At 39.4% G+C, this 20,334-nt stretch overlaps 1 protein-coding gene across 1 annotated transcript in view; it reads right to left on the bottom strand.

Moving 5' to 3' along the window:
• Positions 1-1,359: 1,359 nt before the first annotated feature.
• Positions 1,360-20,334, bottom strand: part of NAA30 (N(alpha)-acetyltransferase 30, NatC catalytic subunit) — a 55,237-nt gene continuing 36,262 nt past the window's right edge. Inside the window, exons 2-5 of the mRNA XM_009996468.1 lie at positions 19,566-20,330; positions 11,688-11,811; positions 9,403-9,458; positions 1,360-2,607 (exon numbers count right to left, since the gene is read on the bottom strand). Coding sequence (XP_009994770.1) covers positions 2,470-2,607; positions 9,403-9,458; positions 11,688-11,811; positions 19,566-20,330 — 1,083 coding nt within the window. The 3' untranslated portion in view covers positions 1,360-2,469. The remainder of the gene's footprint in view (positions 2,608-9,402; positions 9,459-11,687; positions 11,812-19,565; positions 20,331-20,334) is intronic.

A 20,334-nucleotide genomic window follows, 5' to 3' on the forward strand; every position in this document is an offset into this window, starting at 1 on the left:
CATGGCAACGTCGACTTCTTACAATAAACAAACAGAATTGTATTTGAAGTTTGCTCACAAGTGATGATTTTGGCAGTGCCTTCGTGAAAAGCGATCTCAGCTAATTTCTAAGTCGGCTTCTGAATCTGAGGACACCCACAGCTTAAATATTAACGAACAGAAAACTTGCCTGTCTGGCTTTTCAGTTTTTAAAGATCAGCAGACACGCTAGATAGCCTAGTTTGCAGTTTGTGATACAAGTTTGACAGCTGCTAACAAGGTACAAAACCTCCCTGATCTGCCTTCTTAGTTCAAGCAAGCCAGAGCAGTCGCTACGTCCTGGACCACTGGAACGTGGGTGAGAAAAATCCATTTTGATTGATTTAACATTACCAACATTTAAGCCTTAATTCTGAATGAAACCTCCTGAAAAGCTGCCCAGAAAACGTGGCAAACCTGAGGGATCAGGATAACAAAAAGGTTTAGACATGTCACAAGGCAGTGGTGACAACGTTCAGCCTCTATGCTGAATTCCAACAGGTTCTGTGAGTAACAGCCTCGGGCACCATTTTCAAAGCGAGTTTTCTTTACTGAGAGGGACAAAGCCCCTCAAAAGCACAAATGGTGTCTACAGGCAGAAAACTCAGCAGGGCCAATCTCCAGTAAAAGCCTTTATTCTTCAAACACAACTCATAATTTGTCCATGGTAAGAAACGTCCATCACCATGTGCAATTGGTCTGTGCAAAATAAGGCTTTCCTTGAAATCCAGTTTTCCTGCACAGGGGCTCTTTTCCAAATGTTACTGGAGGTAGGGGTTTTGTTGGGTTTGTTTTTAAATGTACAGTGATTAGCAAAACAAAAACAAAAAAACAAAACAAAAAACCCAACAAAAAACAAAAGCCATGACTCAAACCAAACCCTAAAAAAAATACAGTAAGGCAAATCTGAAGAGTATGCTCAACTATAGAAGAGCAGATTCACTGAGTTTGTCCTTTTCACAGATTACAGAGGTGCTGCCACAAGTCAACTAATAACTTTTTATTTCCCAAATTGAAAAAAAAAAAAAAAAAAAGGAAACAAACCCAACTGATTCATAGAATTGGGCTATAGAATCACACGGAACGAGAAAGCCTAGACACTGCCATTACTGAAAAAATGGATGGGTATTGGTAAAAACCTATCCCAATTAAAGAAAGGACAAAAAAAAAAAAAAAGAGAAACAGAGCAAGAGCAAATGAAAGAAAGAGAGAGAAAGGGAGAGAGAAAAGTCCTTCCCCACTGCTTTGATTTTAGAGGGGAAAAAAAAAAAAAATCCCCCAGTAATTTAGCTCATGTAAGTTTAGAGAAAATGAGAGCAGCTAAAAATGGATACAATACACCTTGAAATTTATTTCCAAGACCAAGAACCAAAGATTGATGCATTTTAGAACACTGAAGCAAAGCAATCTGAATCTGAAAAATTGTTCCAACTATCTTTAAATAGCTGGGTTTTTTCAGAGCTTCTAGCAATAATTTTGATTAAATAAAATCATACCAATTTACATTAATTGCCTACAACTTCTTTTAAAAGTCCCTCACTCTTTTAATGAAAAAAAGTGCATCCAACACCAGCAGAGATGTACTGGTGACATCAGGTTCTCTTTTAGCAGCTACTCAAGGTTTTCAAAATAGCTTACACTTCTTGCTCTAAGAAAAGAAGGGCCTTCCAAACCCTCGCCTGGGAGGAGTATCCAAATTATAAAAATCTGAAATAATTTATTATCAAATCCAGAATTTAAATAAAAGCAAAAATTTTCTTGCAAAGACAATTGAAGAAAGTAAAAGAATAAAAGCATGCACTCCCAACTTAGAGGTGAAGACAAATATACTTATCTATACAGGCACTGGCAGACGCAATTTAACTGTTACTGTTACTCATTGTAACACACACCCCACCCTACAATACATTTTTTCATTCACTAATCACTGAGGTACCAATATTTAAGAATGGAAAAATTCAATATTGAAAAATAAAACCTAAAATTGAAGCCTTTTTTGTTGTTGTTTTTCCAGAAAACTATGGCAATTTTTGTATGAAATGTTAGTATACTTCTAGAATTTTACAATCTATGTTGGCTTTTGTTGTTGTTGTTTTCCCTGGAACCAAAAGTATTGTTCCACAGACAGGTTCTTTGATAAAATGTTCACTGTGTATGTGATACAGTCAGTAGACTTGCAAATGAATGAACAATATCTTGGCTATCAACTGGCACATCCTCCTGGTACCAAAACGACTCGAAGTTTGCAACAACCGGCTTTAATTCTCAAACAAACGCGCCATGCCAAAGTGCAACAAACGTGTGCGACACTCAATGAGACACTGACAAGAAAAAGAGCTGCATGGAAATGACCCAAGTCCACCTGCAAAAGCAATTCTGGACAAATTGCATCGCACGCAAAGGACAACTCTGCGTTGCTGGGACGTCAGTTGCTGGATGGGATGGTTCCTCTTAACGCAGCCATAGTTTAAGACGCAGTGCATCAACTCCATTTAAATAGTATCTGAACAGCCTCTTGTCTCGCACAAAGCCAAGGTTTTCATAAAGTTTCAAAGCAGACTTATTTGTGATTTCTGTTTCCAATACAACCTTTCAAGAAAAAGAAAAAAAAAGCATGTTAGAAAGCAGTTTTTATTACACAAAAGAAATTCAGAAACATTTATTTAAAGCACATTTATTATCCGTGAGCGGAATTATTTAATTATCCTGACTTATTAGCAATGAGTGGAATGAATCTTTTCTTGCCCTGACCTATTCAAGCAACCCCTCTCCATTCCCACATTTAAAGAAAGAAGAAAAAAGTGGTTAGTAAACAATTGTAAACAACTTTCATTCACATCAAGGTTTTAGGTCTTTGCTGTAAATAGTATTTCAACTCGTTGTCTAATAGGTAGGGTAAAAAAGAAACAAACAAAAAAAACAAACCAGCACCTCTGCCCAAAAAAAGCCCCAATCAACCAAACCCCAAAACCAACTTATCAACAAGGTTAAGATCAAAAACACTTTGAATTTTGAATGAACTGTTGCATGTCACAAGAATTTGGCATGTGAAGTTTTGATTAGTCATTTAATACCTTTGACCTCTAATGACATAGATCTAGACCTAGATACAAGCCTAGCTGTCAGAGCCAATGTTGGCAATAAGTATCTGTGCTCAACCCAAGTACCTCAAACTCAAAGGTAAGTGTACACCAGGAGGAAAGAGCAGCTTTTTCCCCTGTGTTGATAAGATCCCATTTGCAGAAGACCTGTCACAAGTAGCTCAGGCTAAATGCAAGAATAAGATTAGTCCAAACCAAGCAAAGACCCAAACTTGCCCCAGAAGTCTCAAATACAGACAAAAAAACTCCTACATTAGTGTGAACAAAACGTTAACCTCAAAACTGCTCAAGCGTGTCCCTTTGAATTGACTTCCCCTCTTTTCTGAGGGGAAATTTTCTTCTGCAGAGCTCTGGCACACCTGGTGAGCCAGGCACCCACTCCAATCAATAAAAACTTGTTTTGCCTCTTTTACTGTTGTCCAACTCAATTATTTAAGGATTCTGCTATGAAGGACAGCTCAGGGTTGCACAAGAACACAGGCTGAACTAATAAGCTGACTAGACTACATACAGTCCCATGACAATGTACATTCATTCACATATTAAACAAGAGCTGATGGACACTGTAGAAAGAACATATAATGAAAATACAGCCTAAGCAATTTCTGCAGCAAACCAGTGATCACTGCTGGTGTTCAGTCCACTAACAGCTATTTCTAAACCAGCAGTTGATACCCACTCTGTGTAGTATTCTCTTGTCCAAAAAAAGTCATCCACCCCACTTCAAACCCCAGGACTCCATTCTCCAATAAAAAGCAGGAGAACTGGTTAACATCCCCCTACCCCTTAAAACCAGGAACAAAATATTAGTCTCTATTTGAAGAGCAGTTTAAGTCAACTTGCTTTATGGACTCTGTGGCTCTACTGCCTTCAGGCTGGCTAGGAGCTCACTAGGCTCGTGGCTGAGCTCCTTCAAAAAGCAACCTGGTAGAAAACCTTGCCTTTTTCTCTCCATCAGGTTTGTTTCCTGCAGCCTAAGGAGTGGCTAAGCCAACGTAAAAGAGGGAGGCAGCCAGGAGTTAGTCTGGTCACTTTCAGTAAGATTTAAAAGTCCATTTAATTCATACATTTCACCATGACTCCTCAAGTTTCAAGCTACTGTAACTACACTGCGAAGGGTAACTCTCCCCTATGCTTCTCAGTCTAAGAATGCTGAAAGAACAGTAAACCTGGAGTTAACAACCCAATGAACAACTTACGACTCTGAAGTAAGTTTTCAGAAAAGGAACTGAGTCACATATTAAAATATTAATAGTCAGAGTTCTTAAATTACAGCAGGACACTCTGTTGTGCCTGCAGAGTTAAGACAAATTAATTCAACTCTTAGTCTTATGGCAAGAATCAGAGATTGAATTTCTCTAGCTGGCATGTCACAGAGCACTACTAATCAAGTCTTCTGACTTGATCAAGGACTCTTAACATCCTTAATCCATTAAAATGAATAATTTAATGTATAACAAATTTTGGAAGCACAATAGCTTTCTTGAAGAGTGCCGTTTTCTACACAATTATGAATACTGTACAACTTCTTAATTCAAATTAAAACAAAGCATTACACCAAAGAGGAAATTTGACCCATGTAAATCCTCAGTACAGGAGACTATTATTTCAAAGCTGAGTAACCTAGCAGGGTGATACAACAAGTCTTGCGTTCAACTGCAAGCTCACACACCTTGCAATGCTAAGACTTCCAACACTGCAGGTCACTGAATTCAAGGGAGTGGTTAAATGTTGAAATTCAGGTTTGTTGGAATCCCCTTACCTGACTGAATGCTCATCTTGAAAGCAAATGCAAGAAATTTGTTTTGGTATTTCTAAGGAAGACACGTCAGGATGAAAAATAATGTCCTGATCTCAACACGCTTCGTTAATCTCAAACAGTTAAAGACACATTTCTATTATCTATATAAGAAACTCCTATTTTATCCAAATTTCATTAGCTTCATTTTCTGAAGGATTCATCACTTCCTGTGTGAGATTTTCAATCAAACTCCAAACCGTCAATCATTACATTTACCTGTGGTCTCACCGGGTGTATTTCGTTGTCCACATTTGCCTGTTAAATATTCTAACACAATCAAATCCCCTCCTAGAGACCACAAAAGCTCTGCTTGGATTAAACTGCATTTTCTGCACAAGTTGCAATTTCTGAAGCCTACTACTTTCTCTTATGTCTTAAATTTTGTAAACCAAATCATTTTACATCAAATCTCTGATTTTAACTGGAAATCTTCTATGAGAGTAGAGTGCAATGCTTCTTGTTATTACCTAGAATTTATTCCTAAATTGAAGCAAAATGGGGTGTCAAGCTTCCTTACTTCTCCACTTCAAACTCTTGATGAACTCAAATTTAGAAACTAAGTCATAGAAATTAGGGATGTTTTTCCAGTGTCCTTAAACAGTTTAACAACCTTTACTTTTAAAGGAAGGTAGCACCCAAAATGTAACATTTCCTATTTTAGATTATTTGTAGAGAAAGAAAAAGCTGACAATAGTTTCATAATTTCAAATAGGATTAAATAAAAATATGCTTTTGATTTTTACAAGTGTGGTACTGGATTAAAATTACACCTGCTGTGTGGTCAAAAAACCCTAAAGCTTCCATGAAAATTCTCATGAGAAGCTGCAACTCCTTTTCACATTCTACATTTTGCTTAGAAAAGCTCTTAAAAGTCCCACTTACTAGAGTCTTATTTTGATTAGTTACCAGTTATATGGTAAATTATTTCAGTAATATGAAGTGAATGAATCATATGCAGATTACTTGCAGTGATTTGTTACAGATGGAAAACCTAAGTATGAATGAACAACTCCTCCTTTCTAATTATGATTATGGGATGTAACAGTTCCACATGAAGGTCTTAAGCAGAACAATTTTTTGAGAATTGCTTGTCAGTAAAAACTAAGCAGATGTACAAAAAGCATCCAGATGCTCAACTTGCTGACGTTAGCACATATTTTCCTTTTCACACTGGAAGAACAGTATCTTCAAAACTTTGGAGATGGGAGAAAAACTCTTAATCTAATTTCATAGTTCATATTTTCAATGCAACCAGCCCATCAGGTTATTCTAAGGCTTTGTGACCTATTGGAAACTCAGCCATTATAACTGAAAACCTTCAGCTACCTCAAATATTAGAATTCATTGACATCAAATGCCTGAAAAAGTAACCAAGGTAAAACAAACATAAAAATCAAAGATCCTTCAAGTTTTGTAATGTTATATCCAGAGACTCCAGCTCAAAGCATGCCATTGAGTACTTTCTTAAGGCTTGAAGGTTATTTCTAGCTCAACCACCCACCCCCAACATCAGATCACTTCCCTTGTTTCTATTCTAACACAGGTCATGGTCAGCTTCATGGCCACCTCCTCCCCTCCACACAGATGTCACCCCAGCCAATTCACTTATTCACTTACTCACCCCACAGCTTCCTCCAGCTGGGAAACAACCCCTGGGTGGAAGGATATTGCCTCTCAGCTTCAAAACATAGCATACAGCATAAACTACCTCTTAGGCAGCTGACTGACCACAGCAGCTTGCACTGTAAATCTCCTGTTGCACAGGCCTGGCTTAATTTATTTACTAAATTAGCTGGCAGGAAAAGAAAAATGTCCCTGATCACTAAAATATTGCAGCATACTTTGAAATGTCAGCACACCAGTAGTGAATTTTCAAGATTTTCATCTATGGTCTTGTATAAATATTTTTCAGGACTCAACGTTGATAGCTCCAAAGTCCAATCTACAGTATTTTGAAAAGCAACACTCTGAACAAAGCACTTATGAGATTATATGGCACAAGTTATTAAAATTAAGTACATTTACTGCATTTATTCCATAATTAGATTGAAAGGAAGAGTATCCAAGCAGCCTTTGGAAATTTTTCATGACACCCACAGCTGCATATTCATGTTTTTAATCCTGTTCCAAACAAGTTTCAGAAAAGAGGTTTGTTTTTCTTTTTTTTAATTGCAGTTCATCTTCCATCGAGAAACAGCATCTTTTTTATTTTCATCCTGCTTCTGATTTTAATAAGGGACATAGAAAAACATCTGAAAAGCAGCAGAGATGATGAAACTATTTACACACCCCATTAAGATAAATCACTGTGATGCACTATTTCGTGTTTGATCAGCTCTAGGCATCAGTCAGCCAGTCAGGAAACATTCTCCCAACAACTGCTGTAAAAACTGGTAGGGGAGTGAGTCTTGACTCTGTCAGAGCTTTTCATGGGTGATGAGTTGAGTTGTTCAAATTCTGGTCATGACTGAAAACTCTGCAATCTACCATGCTGTACAAGTAACCAACACCATTATTCAGAGCAGGTATATCTGGAAGACACCTACACTTGTTGGCAAAGAAAAGAAGAAAGGATGATAACACTGGCTATTTTATGTAGATAACCTGTACCTGAAAAGGAACTACATAAATGCATCGAACCAGGGTGGGTGTGCCTCTGCTGACCAGTGTAGAAGTCAGAAATCTACTCTGCTTGCTCTCCATGTTGCCTGGGCATGATGAGCTCCTGTTTCAAAATTCTGTGCCAGCGCAAGACTCGGCTGATGCAAAAGCCCCCAAGAAGCAGGGCATAATTAGTTCAGAATCATCATCCCACAAACACAACTACAGAGTTTCCAAACTGGAACTGAAACATGCCTGCACCTGTCCAGCTCCCACTTCCAGGAGCTTGGACTTGAGCACATTTGATTAAAGAGGGAAAGCAACAGAGTTCTGCACCCTGTATAAAGCATTTATACAGCACCACAGATGAAAATCTGTGACTAAAACTTAATGAGGGCTCTCTGCAGACCAGCCTGCAACCCTTACCACATTTATTTCATTTGTACAGATAAAAACAGAGTAAAGAAGGACTCTTGGACTAATATTACAGCAGTAGAAAAAAACACAGGAGAGATCATTATGTGTAAACCTGTTAGATAGCCCAATTTAGAAATGTAGTTACATGGGTAGTAGTACATGGACTCAAATCATACGGTAATTACTGTAACTCTAGTAGCTTGAGTAGAAACAGCCCATTCTACTACTGACTCTACCAACAGCAGGCAATTCATTTGTCTGCATCTCAAATTTCCAGCTGTGATGTGAAGAGTGTGCTATCAGTCCCCAGTTATTATTATTATTTTATCTGGAATACTCTAGCAATGGCAAATCAATTCAGGAACAAGTAGTGCAACAGATTAGAGCAAAGCACATTGTACACAATGATAGTTGCAACAAGCCAAAACACAGAACTTAAAAGAATTAGAGAACTATCAGACTGCACTGTACTGCCTGACCACAAATTATAGAGGGAGGGGGGAAGACACCAATAAGCAGAGGCATGAAGGAATCTGAAGGGAAGAATAAGCATCTCAAACAATGAATGAAATCAGAACACATGCAAGGACACTGCAAGAGGCTTAGCAGGGATGGAAAAATAAACAGAGCATGTGTCAGAAATCCTATGGCATAAGTTGTAGTTTTGCAGAAGAAACTTCACCACACCTAAGCTGGACAATTGAGGGAGCAGTTGAAAGGAGGCAACAGAGAGAGATCAAAGGATCTTTAGCTATGACACACTGGAACGCCGCGGTGTTCACATGTCAGGAACACTGTGCCAAGTGAGATGAAAGTTAAAGGGACACACAACCAGCTTAAGGAGAATGGATGCAGGGAATGTCCTAAACGTGGCACAAACAAGGATATTTAGTTGCTTTTATATTATTACATATAAAGCACAGACTGTAATCTAGTAAAAGGAAAGACTGATAGTCATTTTCCTTCCAGTTTTTTGTTGACACGCTAAATCATGAGAGCTCTGTTACTGCCAAGAGGTACAGCTCTGCACTAACAGCACAGCCTGATGACTTGCTGTGATAAAACCATCTTCTGCAATACTACAGCACACACTGTTCCTCTAACTGTGTATTCTGAAAGTATGGAGGTAGTACACAAACATGCAAGTGACCCTGGTCAGTAACACCTTAACTAGAGCCTTTGGAGGAAAGTCTGCCTGTTAAGGCTGAGGGAGCTTTGCAAAGTAAAACAAAACCTGAAGCACCCTGTTTCAGCCCTTAGGACCAACTTAGAAAATCCTTCTCCTATTTCTGCCATCCATTTTTCTGAGGTTGTTTTTCCTTTTATTAGAAAAGGAATAGCTTCTTCCCAACCCACTCCCCACCTAAAAAAAAGTCCTGTGGAAGAAAAACCTGTTAAATAAATCCATACATTGGAGAATGCAAACCATTTACATTATGAAAGTGTTTGATTATAAAGTCTTACCTCATCACAATCTCCTTCAACCATAGCATAAATAGCTTTCTTAACCAAGTTTGTACCTGCAATATAGATTTCAGTAAGTGTCAGAGTTGCAAGGCAAAAGATACTAGTTTATATATGACTAACATGTGCTACCTACATGACATGACACCTGAGGAAAAGCAGGAAGGAAAGAAATAAACAAACAAGATGTTGTGGTCAAGTTGCAGTCTCAAGTTTGAACACTAAAAAAAAATAAATCTGTAAAGTTATCCAGAGACTCAGCTTGAGCACAAGATTCTTCTAACACCAGGATATTAGAAACAGGCTTCCATGTTTAACACAGTGTTATATATAGCCTTCCAAGATGTGATTCATTCCTTTTTGTTGCATTTAAAGTCAAAATCTGCTGGCACATCCTTGAAGGACATTCATCTTCCAAGGGAATTTCCTCTTACTAAAACAAATACTTCTATTAGTAACAGAGCTTATGAAACCACTTTTCTTGTGGCTCGCTCTCATTTGGATTTGCTAGTATCTAATAACATGAAGCCCATCCCTTCCCCTCAAGTCAAGCATTAACTTAATTCTTTATCATTATTTTCCATCTATTTCACAACAGTTCTACAAACGTAATATCCCTACCTGTCTGTAGAATTGGGGTGAAATTGAAAGTTGATTTCAAGGAGAAGAACATCAGCCTGCAGACCGCCATAGACAACGAAGACCCCACGCCGTTCCCGGCAGCTCACCCCTAACCTCACTGCTTTATCATTATTTTCCATCTATTTCACAACAGTTCTACAAACGTAATATCCCTACCTGTCTGTAGAATTGGGGTGAAATTGAAAGTTGATTTCAAAGTTATTAGTGGAAAAAACTGCTGTTCAATGAAATTGCATAAATCTCACTTCCATGTGAGGCTAAGAAAAAGGAAAAAAAACCCCAAGGAATCTAGAGAATGTTTTAAAGTATTCTCAAAACTTTAATCAATTAAGATTTTTGTTGAACGTACAACAAAACTGTACATTGAAAATAAACCTTCAGATTAACAGCACACTTTGAGAAACAGCAAGGTGGCAAAGTGTAAGAAAAAGTCAGCATACATAATGCTAAAGCAAGCGAGGCTTTAAATATAAATCCTATTTATATAATTCTAAAATAATACACTGACTAAAGCCAGAGAAAAATCTCACAGAGATCTTCATAACAACAGCATTAGCTCCTATTTGCTTACGAATCCCAGCACCTGCAATTAAATTATGGCAGGCTCCCTCATGACTCAGCTAAAAGGAAAGGAGAGAGAGTGATTTCTCAGAATCCTCTTCCCTTTGCTCCACTACAGAAACCAATAATGGCTTCAGAATTGCACTGAAGAGGGCAGAAAAAAAAAAATCCACACATGCTTGAATAGTCGTGGTGATGTGTAGTGCTTTGAGTTTTTTGGTTGGTTTGGGTTTTTTTTTTTCTTAAGAAAAGAACAAAAACAATGGTACCATTCTGCAATGTATTACAGTATTTTTCCACGGCAAGTAATTTTCTGTCTGTAATCACAGAAGTATGACCTGTTCAGTGTGAATGAGTAGTGAAGCACATTTCCAGCCTTTAAAGCTGATGTCTACATTTTAAGTTAAAAATGTTACAAAATATGAGACAATAACAAATTTTTAAAAATATAATTAAGTTCCATAAGAACAAATCTTTAATTCAGCCAACTAGGGTAACTGGTGTTAGAGTGAAAATCCCTTTATTAGGACAAAACTGATCAAAGACAGAGGGCAAACTCCCTGCCAGGAGTGATTTCTTTATCACATTATTTCCCAACAAAGCAGATCTCTGCTTCAATCATTCAAGTAGCAATGCACAACTACTTTTCTTCACTTATTAATCCAACAATGAGCTACATACATTCTCCCCAGTGGGCAATATATGCATAATTGATAAGGGAAAGCCAGGGGATAAGTTCACTGAAAAAAAGATAAACTGAACATAGCAGAGAAATACAGTGATGAGGGCACACATTAAAAGGCAAAGCAATTCCCACTGTTGCCACTTGACAATGGCAATAGGCAGAGGCAAGGGGCTGCTCACTGCCTCTCTTTTTAGCTTTATCATTTCCCATATGTAAACCCCATCAAGCATTTCAGGTTATTTAAACAACATTATAAAAGCCACTGGGGAGCTTGTGTGGTTGAGGCGAGGCTGACAGACCAACCACCACGTCTACAAGTTCAGTTCTGCTGAAATCTTTATGACTATAGGATTTAAGTAAGAAATAACAACAACAACAAAAAAGAGGCTATTCTTACCAATTCCTTTTCTTCTGTATTTGGAATCCACTGCTAACATGGCTATATAACCTCTGCGGAACATCTTTTTGTGCATATCCAGCTTGCAGACGATGGCACCTACACACTCCTCACCTACCATGGCCTTAAAGACAAACATACACGTAGGCATTCTCAGTTTGTGATCTACAGTGCTGCCAAAAGTAGTAAAGCAGTTCATTTTAAGTGAAACAGCCACATAAAATTTGTTTGCATAAAGCGATAAAAAAAAAGAAACCCAAACAAAATGAAAAGAAATGTTTAAAAGTATCTGCAAAAGTATAAATAAGATTAAATAATTCTTAATTCTTTATTACATTCAAATAAAGTTACAGTCAGTTAACAACCAATGAATTGTCCTAGAGAGAAGCACAGTATTATTCCATGAAGTCTACAGACAAGAACGTGCGTGATAGAAAAGGGGAAAAAAATAAAAAAGACCAAGTTAAAGCATAAATCACCTCTTCAGATGGGCTGTTGCAGAGGAAAAAACTCCATTCCTCTTTCACAGCAGTCTGAATTTTTATGTACGAGGGATGTGGTAGATAACACACTTAATTTTTGTCTGGTTTTAATGTCAAGGCCACAATGGATCATAGAAAAACATTGCTGCATTTAACCTTCAGAAACTGTTCTTTTCAGTCATATGACACCCAAAGAATAAACAAAAAAAAAGCACACAACTAATTTCACACATTTCAACTGTTCAGAGATTTCATTTGTTCAGAGCTAGGCACTGCCAGTTAAACCCCAGGGTGTTGTCACAAAAAGCATGGTCAAGGAAGGGGATGTAGTTATTCTAGATTATTAAAGAGAAAAAAAAAATACCCAAACTACTCCCCAAATACTTATTTTTACACAACCACTTCACCAAGCAAAATTTTACCATGAAATGTATTAAGAGTGTAAGAAGAGAAGAGGGTAAGAAACATTAAGTCATATGTTAACTGAAGGATTAGGCAGCATGAGAGATTAATGACATTATAACCTGCAGCAGTAAAGGCGAATAATGCTGCAGAGCAGGACAGCATCCAAAGGGAGAATGAATTACTGTTCATTCAGGAAAGACTGACAGAGATAAAAAAGAAACTCATAATTGTACATATGGGTGTCTAAGTGGATCCAGAGACTCTGACAGACCTGTATCTGCAGGGGGGAACTAGCCTTCAGCTCAAGTGTAGCAACTAAACAGAGACGAGAGCACATGATTGGCACAAGCACGTGCTGGCACAAGAGCTCCTGGATAATCCAAATTTACAACACTAAGACATGTCAAATGAAAAAGGACTTGCCAGTATTGCCAGGGCTCAATGCAGCCCACCTATGAACTCAGTGCTCACTTTCCCAAAATCTATGGTATATAACCTATAGCTTCCAAATACCAGTACCCTTTTGTACGCAGCCTGTAGCTTTAGACTCTGAGGACAGAAGATTCATTCATGGTGCAGACCCACAGGTTTTTTTGCCCCAAGAAGAAAAATGTCTTCTAGCACCTCTTCCTGGATGGTGGTTTATTAACCACACTAGCTGGAGCAAATGTGAAATGAAGCAGTTCAAAATGTATCACCTGCAATTCCAAAGCTCTATGATACAGCATGATCCTAACTGCACTTCTAATATAGTTTAAGCTCATCAAGCAAATATAATTATTGCTAAGTTTTTATTTGGCAGGAAACCACATTTTTTAGCAGTATCTAAGAACAACCCTGAACAATCTGAACAAGTGGGTTTTAAAACAAAAGCTGCAGCATGAACTAAACGGACTGAAACACACGGCCTCTAAGCAGCCTTTTATTTGTTCTAAAACACAGTTTATTCCAGAGAAACAAAAAGCTGCACTTCTCCTAAAACTGTGTAAAGTGTCAGCTCAAGGCAAGTTTTGTATCTCAGCTCAGACCTGAGAAAACCAGGGAGTTAAATAAAGAGTATCATCAGACAGACTGCTCATAACACTGCTATAATTATGCAGAGTACCTAGATGTAATCTTATACCTCACTGAAAAAAAAAAAAAAAACAGACCACAAACTAGCATGTTATAGTTATGCTTTGCCCTGAAGTGAACACGTGCAAATTGTTGATCGTAACAGTCATGCAGAGAATTTTTAAGATATATTTTTTACAGACTCCAAGAGCAGTGATATTCTAGACATTGCGTATCTGTGTCTGTTCTTGTTTAGGGCACTTTTCAGAAAAGCTCTGTTCATTAATCATATATTTAAAATGCTAAATGAACAGCAAAGAATTTTGCTTCAGTGATCAAAGAAGCAAGTACCCACTGGTTTTACCACTGCTGCCAGAGAACTGAATAAAGTATGACTTTGTTACCAATTCCCCAAACACTTCCATCTCTTTCTCTGTCTTGAGGCAGGTAAGTCTGCCAGTTAATCTATGGTTGTTCCACTAACAGAGGGAGTGCTGCATTTCCACCCCAATTTGAAGGTTTTTTTGTTGCCTTTCCTCTCCTTTCTCCTCCTTATCTAAAGCTGGAAATGAACCCAACGTGCAATGTAAAGCTTTGTAATTTAATTCCCTAGAGAAGGTTAAACTGTGTAAATAAAACAAAACAAACTGAAACAGGGAGAGTGGGGAGGAGAGAGAACAAGTATTTCCCACACAACACCATTTATGAAAAGACAATAATAGGCCAAATTTTCTTTTCAGTTATATGAGAGTACTTCTAAACATACAAGTTTCTGCAAACAGAATTCAGTCCAAGTTACTATTAAACATTATAAACCCTGCAGAGTTTACTTCAATTGTAAGTCATTAGCAGGATTAACACACATGAATTCAAATCCAATATTTGCATCACCTTTGTTCTTATAATTAATTTTAAATGTTTAAAACAAACTGGATTTTAATCTCTTTGTATTGCGACCATGTATTACTAGAAGAGTTAGCACAGAAATGTCTGTAAATCAGCAAGAACATTACTTTTCAAAAATTAAACAATCATCATTAATTTAATTAGCAAAGATGGCATTAAGTCTGTCAGCCATAGCCTGAGTATGAATGTCATATCCAGATCCTGTGACATTTGTTCCCATTTATAGAAGAATAAACCAACTATCCCCCGAAAGAGAAGTATTTTGCCATGCAAATGCAGCAGAACCTGCACCACTGCAACGCAGCTTCCCTTGTGCACACGCACCAAAATCCATTCCAAAGAATCACAGGAACAGCTCTGCGTGAATCCTCTGGCTTACACTTAGTGATCAAGTTACTGAATGCCATTAGAGGATATGTTTAGGCTAATGGTTTTAACCTAAAGTCTGGCAGTTCAGTCAGAGCTCTTTAGGAGACTGGGCAAATCACTAAGTCGCTCTGTTTCCACTCCATGAAACTGGACACGAGGAATTCCCTCCTGTGCAAGGGAATTGGCCACAATAACTACAGAAGCTGCTCTTACTCAGATGCTGCAACGACTGAAGTTTTTACAAAGCCTCTGACAGGGAGAAGTAGCAGAGCAAACCTGTATCTGAAACCACCCTCACCCCGAAGAGGAAACTGGAATACCAACAGAGTTTGCAGGCTGGGAAGGGATGTTACAGATTTTCTTCCTACATATGTCATGAGGCTAGGAAGATTCCTCAAATAGTTTCCTAACTTTTCTGGTACTTCTTTTACACCCCAGGTTTTCCTCAACTGAAAAACAGGGGTGATGTCATACAAGTCTTTAATTTCAATATGAAGTACACTCAGACTCTGAAATAAAAATTCAATTAAAAAAAACAAGGCAAAGCATTACTGTAAAATAAGATCTTAGCTGCAGCCATTTAGGATTTACAACACATCTAGAACCACTTCCATGGAATTAATAGGTTATTTTTAAACTTGTGAAAGTTTACATTACAAATGCTGCTATGGCTAGTGGCAAAGTTAAGAACCCAATGAAAGAACAGATTTTTTGCTTAAAAGGCAGCTGAGTGGTGGGTATTGTGAATTACAGAAGAGGTTACAACACTCAGCCAGAACTTTGCCTTTATTACATCCTGCCTAATCCAAACTTTGGCACAGAGCAGGGTTTCCTAAGCTCACCTCTCCCACGCTAATATATTTTGTAAACAATCTTCTGATACATTTAATGTATCAGTTTTAAGTTGAAGTTGTAGAACTTTTTACACTGCTAAGACTAGAAGCTGCAAAAACACTCTCCAAGGAAGCTACAACTTTGAAGATGAATTTATAATCTGTGTGGGGACAAAGCTGCAGCAATGCTTAAAAATGCTTCACATGAAGCAAAAGATCCTTCTTTCTTCTGTCATTTTGTGACAGAGGAGTGGTTATCACAGGTGATTTGAAGAGACTCTGGGCTGAGAGAGCTCCTGGGAGTAAGTAAAAAACAGGCATTTATATAGGCATCCAAACCTAGCATGCACTGTGAACCTGCTCTTCCAAAGACAGGCAACAACTGAGTTTAAGCAGTTGCAGTTTATGGAGGAAAAGGTTATTACTTTGCACAGCTCAATCAGATCATCTGCAACTAACATATCAGAACTGATCAGCAACTATTCCCAACCTGCTACTGCTACCTCCAAAGTCAGGAAGACAGTTACACAGACAAATCTGGCATTAAAATTAAAAGGTTCTCAATTTTCTTAGTGTCTCCAGCTCCTTTTAAAGCAGAATATAAACTTCTTTGAGTATACAGTTAGGAAGTGATTTGACACAGCAAAGTCATGCTAAAGGCTAGCAGGGCCTGGTCCTGTGCCTTCCCTCCAGCTGTGCATGCTCACCTCTTCCCTTGCACCAGTGCCTGGGACATCACAGAATCACAGAATGAATGGTTTGGGTTGGAAGGGGCCTTAAAGATCACCTAGTTCGAACCCCCCTACATGGGCAGGGACACCTCCCACCAGACTAGGTTGCTCCAAGCCCCATCTAATCTGGCCATGAACCCTTCCAGGGATGGGGCAGCCACAGATTCTTGGAGCAACCTGTGCCTCACCACCCTCACACTAAAGAATTTTTTCCTGATGTCTAACCTAAATCTCCCCTCTCAGTTTGGATCTATTACCTCTTGTCCTCTCACTACAAGCCCTTGAAAAAGTCCCTCCCCAGCTTTCCTATAGGTACTCAAGGGCCACTGTGAGGTCTCCCAAAGCCTTCTCTTCTCCAGGCTGCACAACCCCAGGTGTCTCAGACTGTCTTGATAGGAGAGGTGCTTAAACCAACAGGAATCTGACCCTAAAACACACACGCACACACTTACAAATACATGGTGGTGGTGGGAGGGCTAGGTTAGCTTCCTAAATCAGAGCAACACTAGGACTGGCAAGAGCCAGGAAGAGGAAGCTGAAGAGGAAGGAAAAGCAAGGAGCTCTTTTGGTTGCACCAGCCAATAATGCAGCTTGGGGAGGGCAAGCCAAAACTCAGTAAGTTGCAAAGCTGTGAGACAATCATCAACAGGAATAACTTTACTAAAGCCCCCAAAATACAGCTCTGCACTGTCAGGTATCCAAAAGTGCAAGATAGCAAAATTATGGTGTTTGAGACAGTTTACTGAATAAATATCAGCAAAGGACAACTGCTGATCACTTACAGAAAATGTACATCCCATCTTCAGAGTTAAATGGTGTGAGCACTTTCCCCTCTCATGCTGAGAAAGGAAAGGAGCCCATGAAGGTGCAACAAAGACAGGGTATATTAGAAGATCTAAGAAAATGGTGATGGTGAAATTCAGTGAAAGAATTAATTGAACTCCTACAGATTATTAATTTTTTCAAATGCAATTGAATTTCAGTCTAATCCCTCTCCCCAAGACCAACTAAAATCTAAACCAAAACCTGAAACCAGAAGGGTGAGAAGCCACGAGGCAATAACAACATGATTCTGTGGTATCAGGCACTATGCTTCTGTTCACCATTCTGACACTGACTGCTCTTGCTAATTGGAATATGCAGTCCCTGACTGAAGAGAAATCTTTTAAAGAGACTTATTAGATGGAAGTAGTTCAGGAATCCATTAACAGCAGGAGCATATTAAATTTTATGGATCAGAAAGTCTTCAAGACAATCTCTAAAAAACAAACCTTAAAAACACTAAAACCAGCCACAAAAAAACCACACCACCACCATCAGATTTGACTCAACATAGTGCGAGAGCATCAAATGATTAAGCAGATAACAATTTACTAACAGCTTTAGGCAATCATAGCCACATATTATTCTCTACAGTTATAGGTACCTTACATTGTTGCACCCTTCAAAAAATAGCAAATACACAGAGTTCAAGTTTTTTGATTCTTCAAGGCTATTTAAAAAGAAGCCATCACTACAAAATATGCTTAAGACACTTTGAGCAATATCTTATTCTTTGAGTGCACTTGTTAAAAATAAATGTTAGAAATTAACTGGTTTAGTGCTCTGTCATTGCTCTTCTCATAATTTTCAAGTTATTCCCTGACAAAAACAACCACAAATAAAGATTCAAAGTCTAAACAAATGCACTGTGAACTAACAGCATCCATCATTACCTTGGCATTACCAGTGATACAGGTGATGCTGAAAGCACAGACACTTGTAGTTCACAAGCATTTCTTTTCAGAAGGAGGCAAGTCAGTCGCACACACCAAGCTCAGGGCTTGAAAAATACCATTCTGCTCTGATCAGCATCCTTATAATGGCAAACATGACTTTGCATCAAACAATGCTTCCAAGTCTTTTCCTGATTTCTATTTTGGTCCAGAAGGTAATGCTCAATTTCTTATAATCCTACTGTATTCCCTCTTCAGGGTTTTAAGAGGCACGGTTCTGCAAATCCTTCTATAAATCACATAAATCCCACTATAAATCATACCAGACCCTAAAGCAAGAACATTCAGGAAGTCTAAGGCCAGATGGATTCCATTAGCCTCACCTCCTGCACTCATATCCTATGAAAATCTTCACAGAGATACTCCTAAATTGAAGGGTGTCTTGACTCTGCCCAAACCCTACCTTTCAGAGAGGTGCCCATTCCTGATAAAAAACAGGAGAGAAGAATTCCTTATTTACCTTAGGATGGAAGTGCCACACACTCCCATAAATGCTCTGTTTTGCAGAACTAAGTTTTCATAGGAGTAAGTCAAGCACAGCTAAGCTCCCACTCCACACACACACACCCCAGGCCAACTCACACTCAGCTTCACCTACCTGTGGACATATTTGCATCCTAAAAACATACTTCTCATTTGAGACACAGGTTCTTGTGTCTATAAGAAGCACTAAACACATAAAAAGACAGGGTGGCAGCTAAATCAGTATTTTCAAGAGAGCAACATGAAGGTTACAAAAACTGAATACACTGTTAGTACAGCAATCTTGAGAATTTCTGCCTACACTAACACACCTGTAAGAAGGCAGTTGTACTTGTCTTTTTCAAAGCTAGTAGATCAAGTCTACTTTAACAGTCTCTCTACCTATCACTTAACAGCTTCATGCTAGTCATGCTGAAATCTGTTTTCAAGCTATTGTGCAAGACTTACTAAGCACTCATAAGACTAACTACTTTCTTTTCTAAACACAAACCTAGGAATTGAGACAGAATGATAAAATGAGCTACCAAAGGTCACAAAAGTCAATGTCAAAACCAGGATTAGAAGTCTTGAATTCCTGGATCCTGGCCCTGTGCTCACACCCTTTCCCCACCACTTAAAACATCTATCAACCAATATAGAAACTTCAGGCATATGCTTCAAATACACACAGACAGGTCTCAAGGGGACTTCATTAAGAAGACAGAAACTTCCTGAAAGGTTTGGTCTTATCCACAAAAAAATGATTAGGAGCACTTCTGCAAATGCCAGTCCTTTTAATCCTCTCCTCCCCAGCCCCAAACCACTCCCAATTCCTGCCCTCCCTGCCCCCTCTGGCACTTACCAAAAAGCAAAGTTGTGGCCAGTTGTGGATAAAATACCTATATGTGTAAATGGAGTAGGGTTCAGACAGATCTTTGGTGATCAGTCTCATGATATCGGGCATCTGCAGCTCTGACTCATACCGGACGTATCGTATCGTTAGGTCCTCCTCGGGCTGAGAGTCCGTTCCCGAGCCTTTCAAACTGCAAGCTGCTAAGGACCTGGAGAGTAGCAGCAGTGACTCCTCCTCCTCCCCTCCTTCATCCCCCTCCTCCTGCTCTTCCTCCTCCAAGCCAGTCCCTCCTGCCAGTCCATTCCGGGCTGCAGTCTTAGCAGCAGTCGTAGCTGTGGCAGCAGGCTGGCTCCTGTCCCCTGTTGCTGCTGCTGCTGGGGGAGAAGGAGGAGGAGAGGGTGCAGTCCTTCCCTGGGGAGGGAGGTGGTTGGTAAGCGGGGATGAGCACGGTGCTGTGGTCGGGGGCGACGACTGCTGCTGCTGTCCGGAGCCCATTGTTTTACTGGCTCGCTTGTTCTCCAGCACTTCGGGGGCTGCCCCAGCCTCCGAGCTGAGGATCTTGCTCTTGAGGGAGGCCCGCAGGTGCCGCAGCTCGGGGCTGATGAGGCCGTTGAGCTGGTGGTTGTGGTGCGGGGGATGGTGGTGGTGGTGGTGGAGGCGGTGCTGCTGCGGCGGCCCCCCCTTGCCGCCGTCGCTGCCTCCTCCTCCTCCTCGCTGCTGCTGTTCCTGTCCACCCGCGGGTCCCTCCTCTTCCTCCTCCTCTTCGGCCTCCTCCTCC

The sequence above is a fragment of the Chaetura pelagica genome, unplaced genomic scaffold, assembly GCF_000747805.2.
Source record: "Chaetura pelagica isolate M959 unplaced genomic scaffold, ChaPel_1.0 scaffold274, whole genome shotgun sequence".
NCBI classification, from domain to species: Eukaryota; Metazoa; Chordata; class Aves; order Apodiformes; family Apodidae; genus Chaetura; species Chaetura pelagica.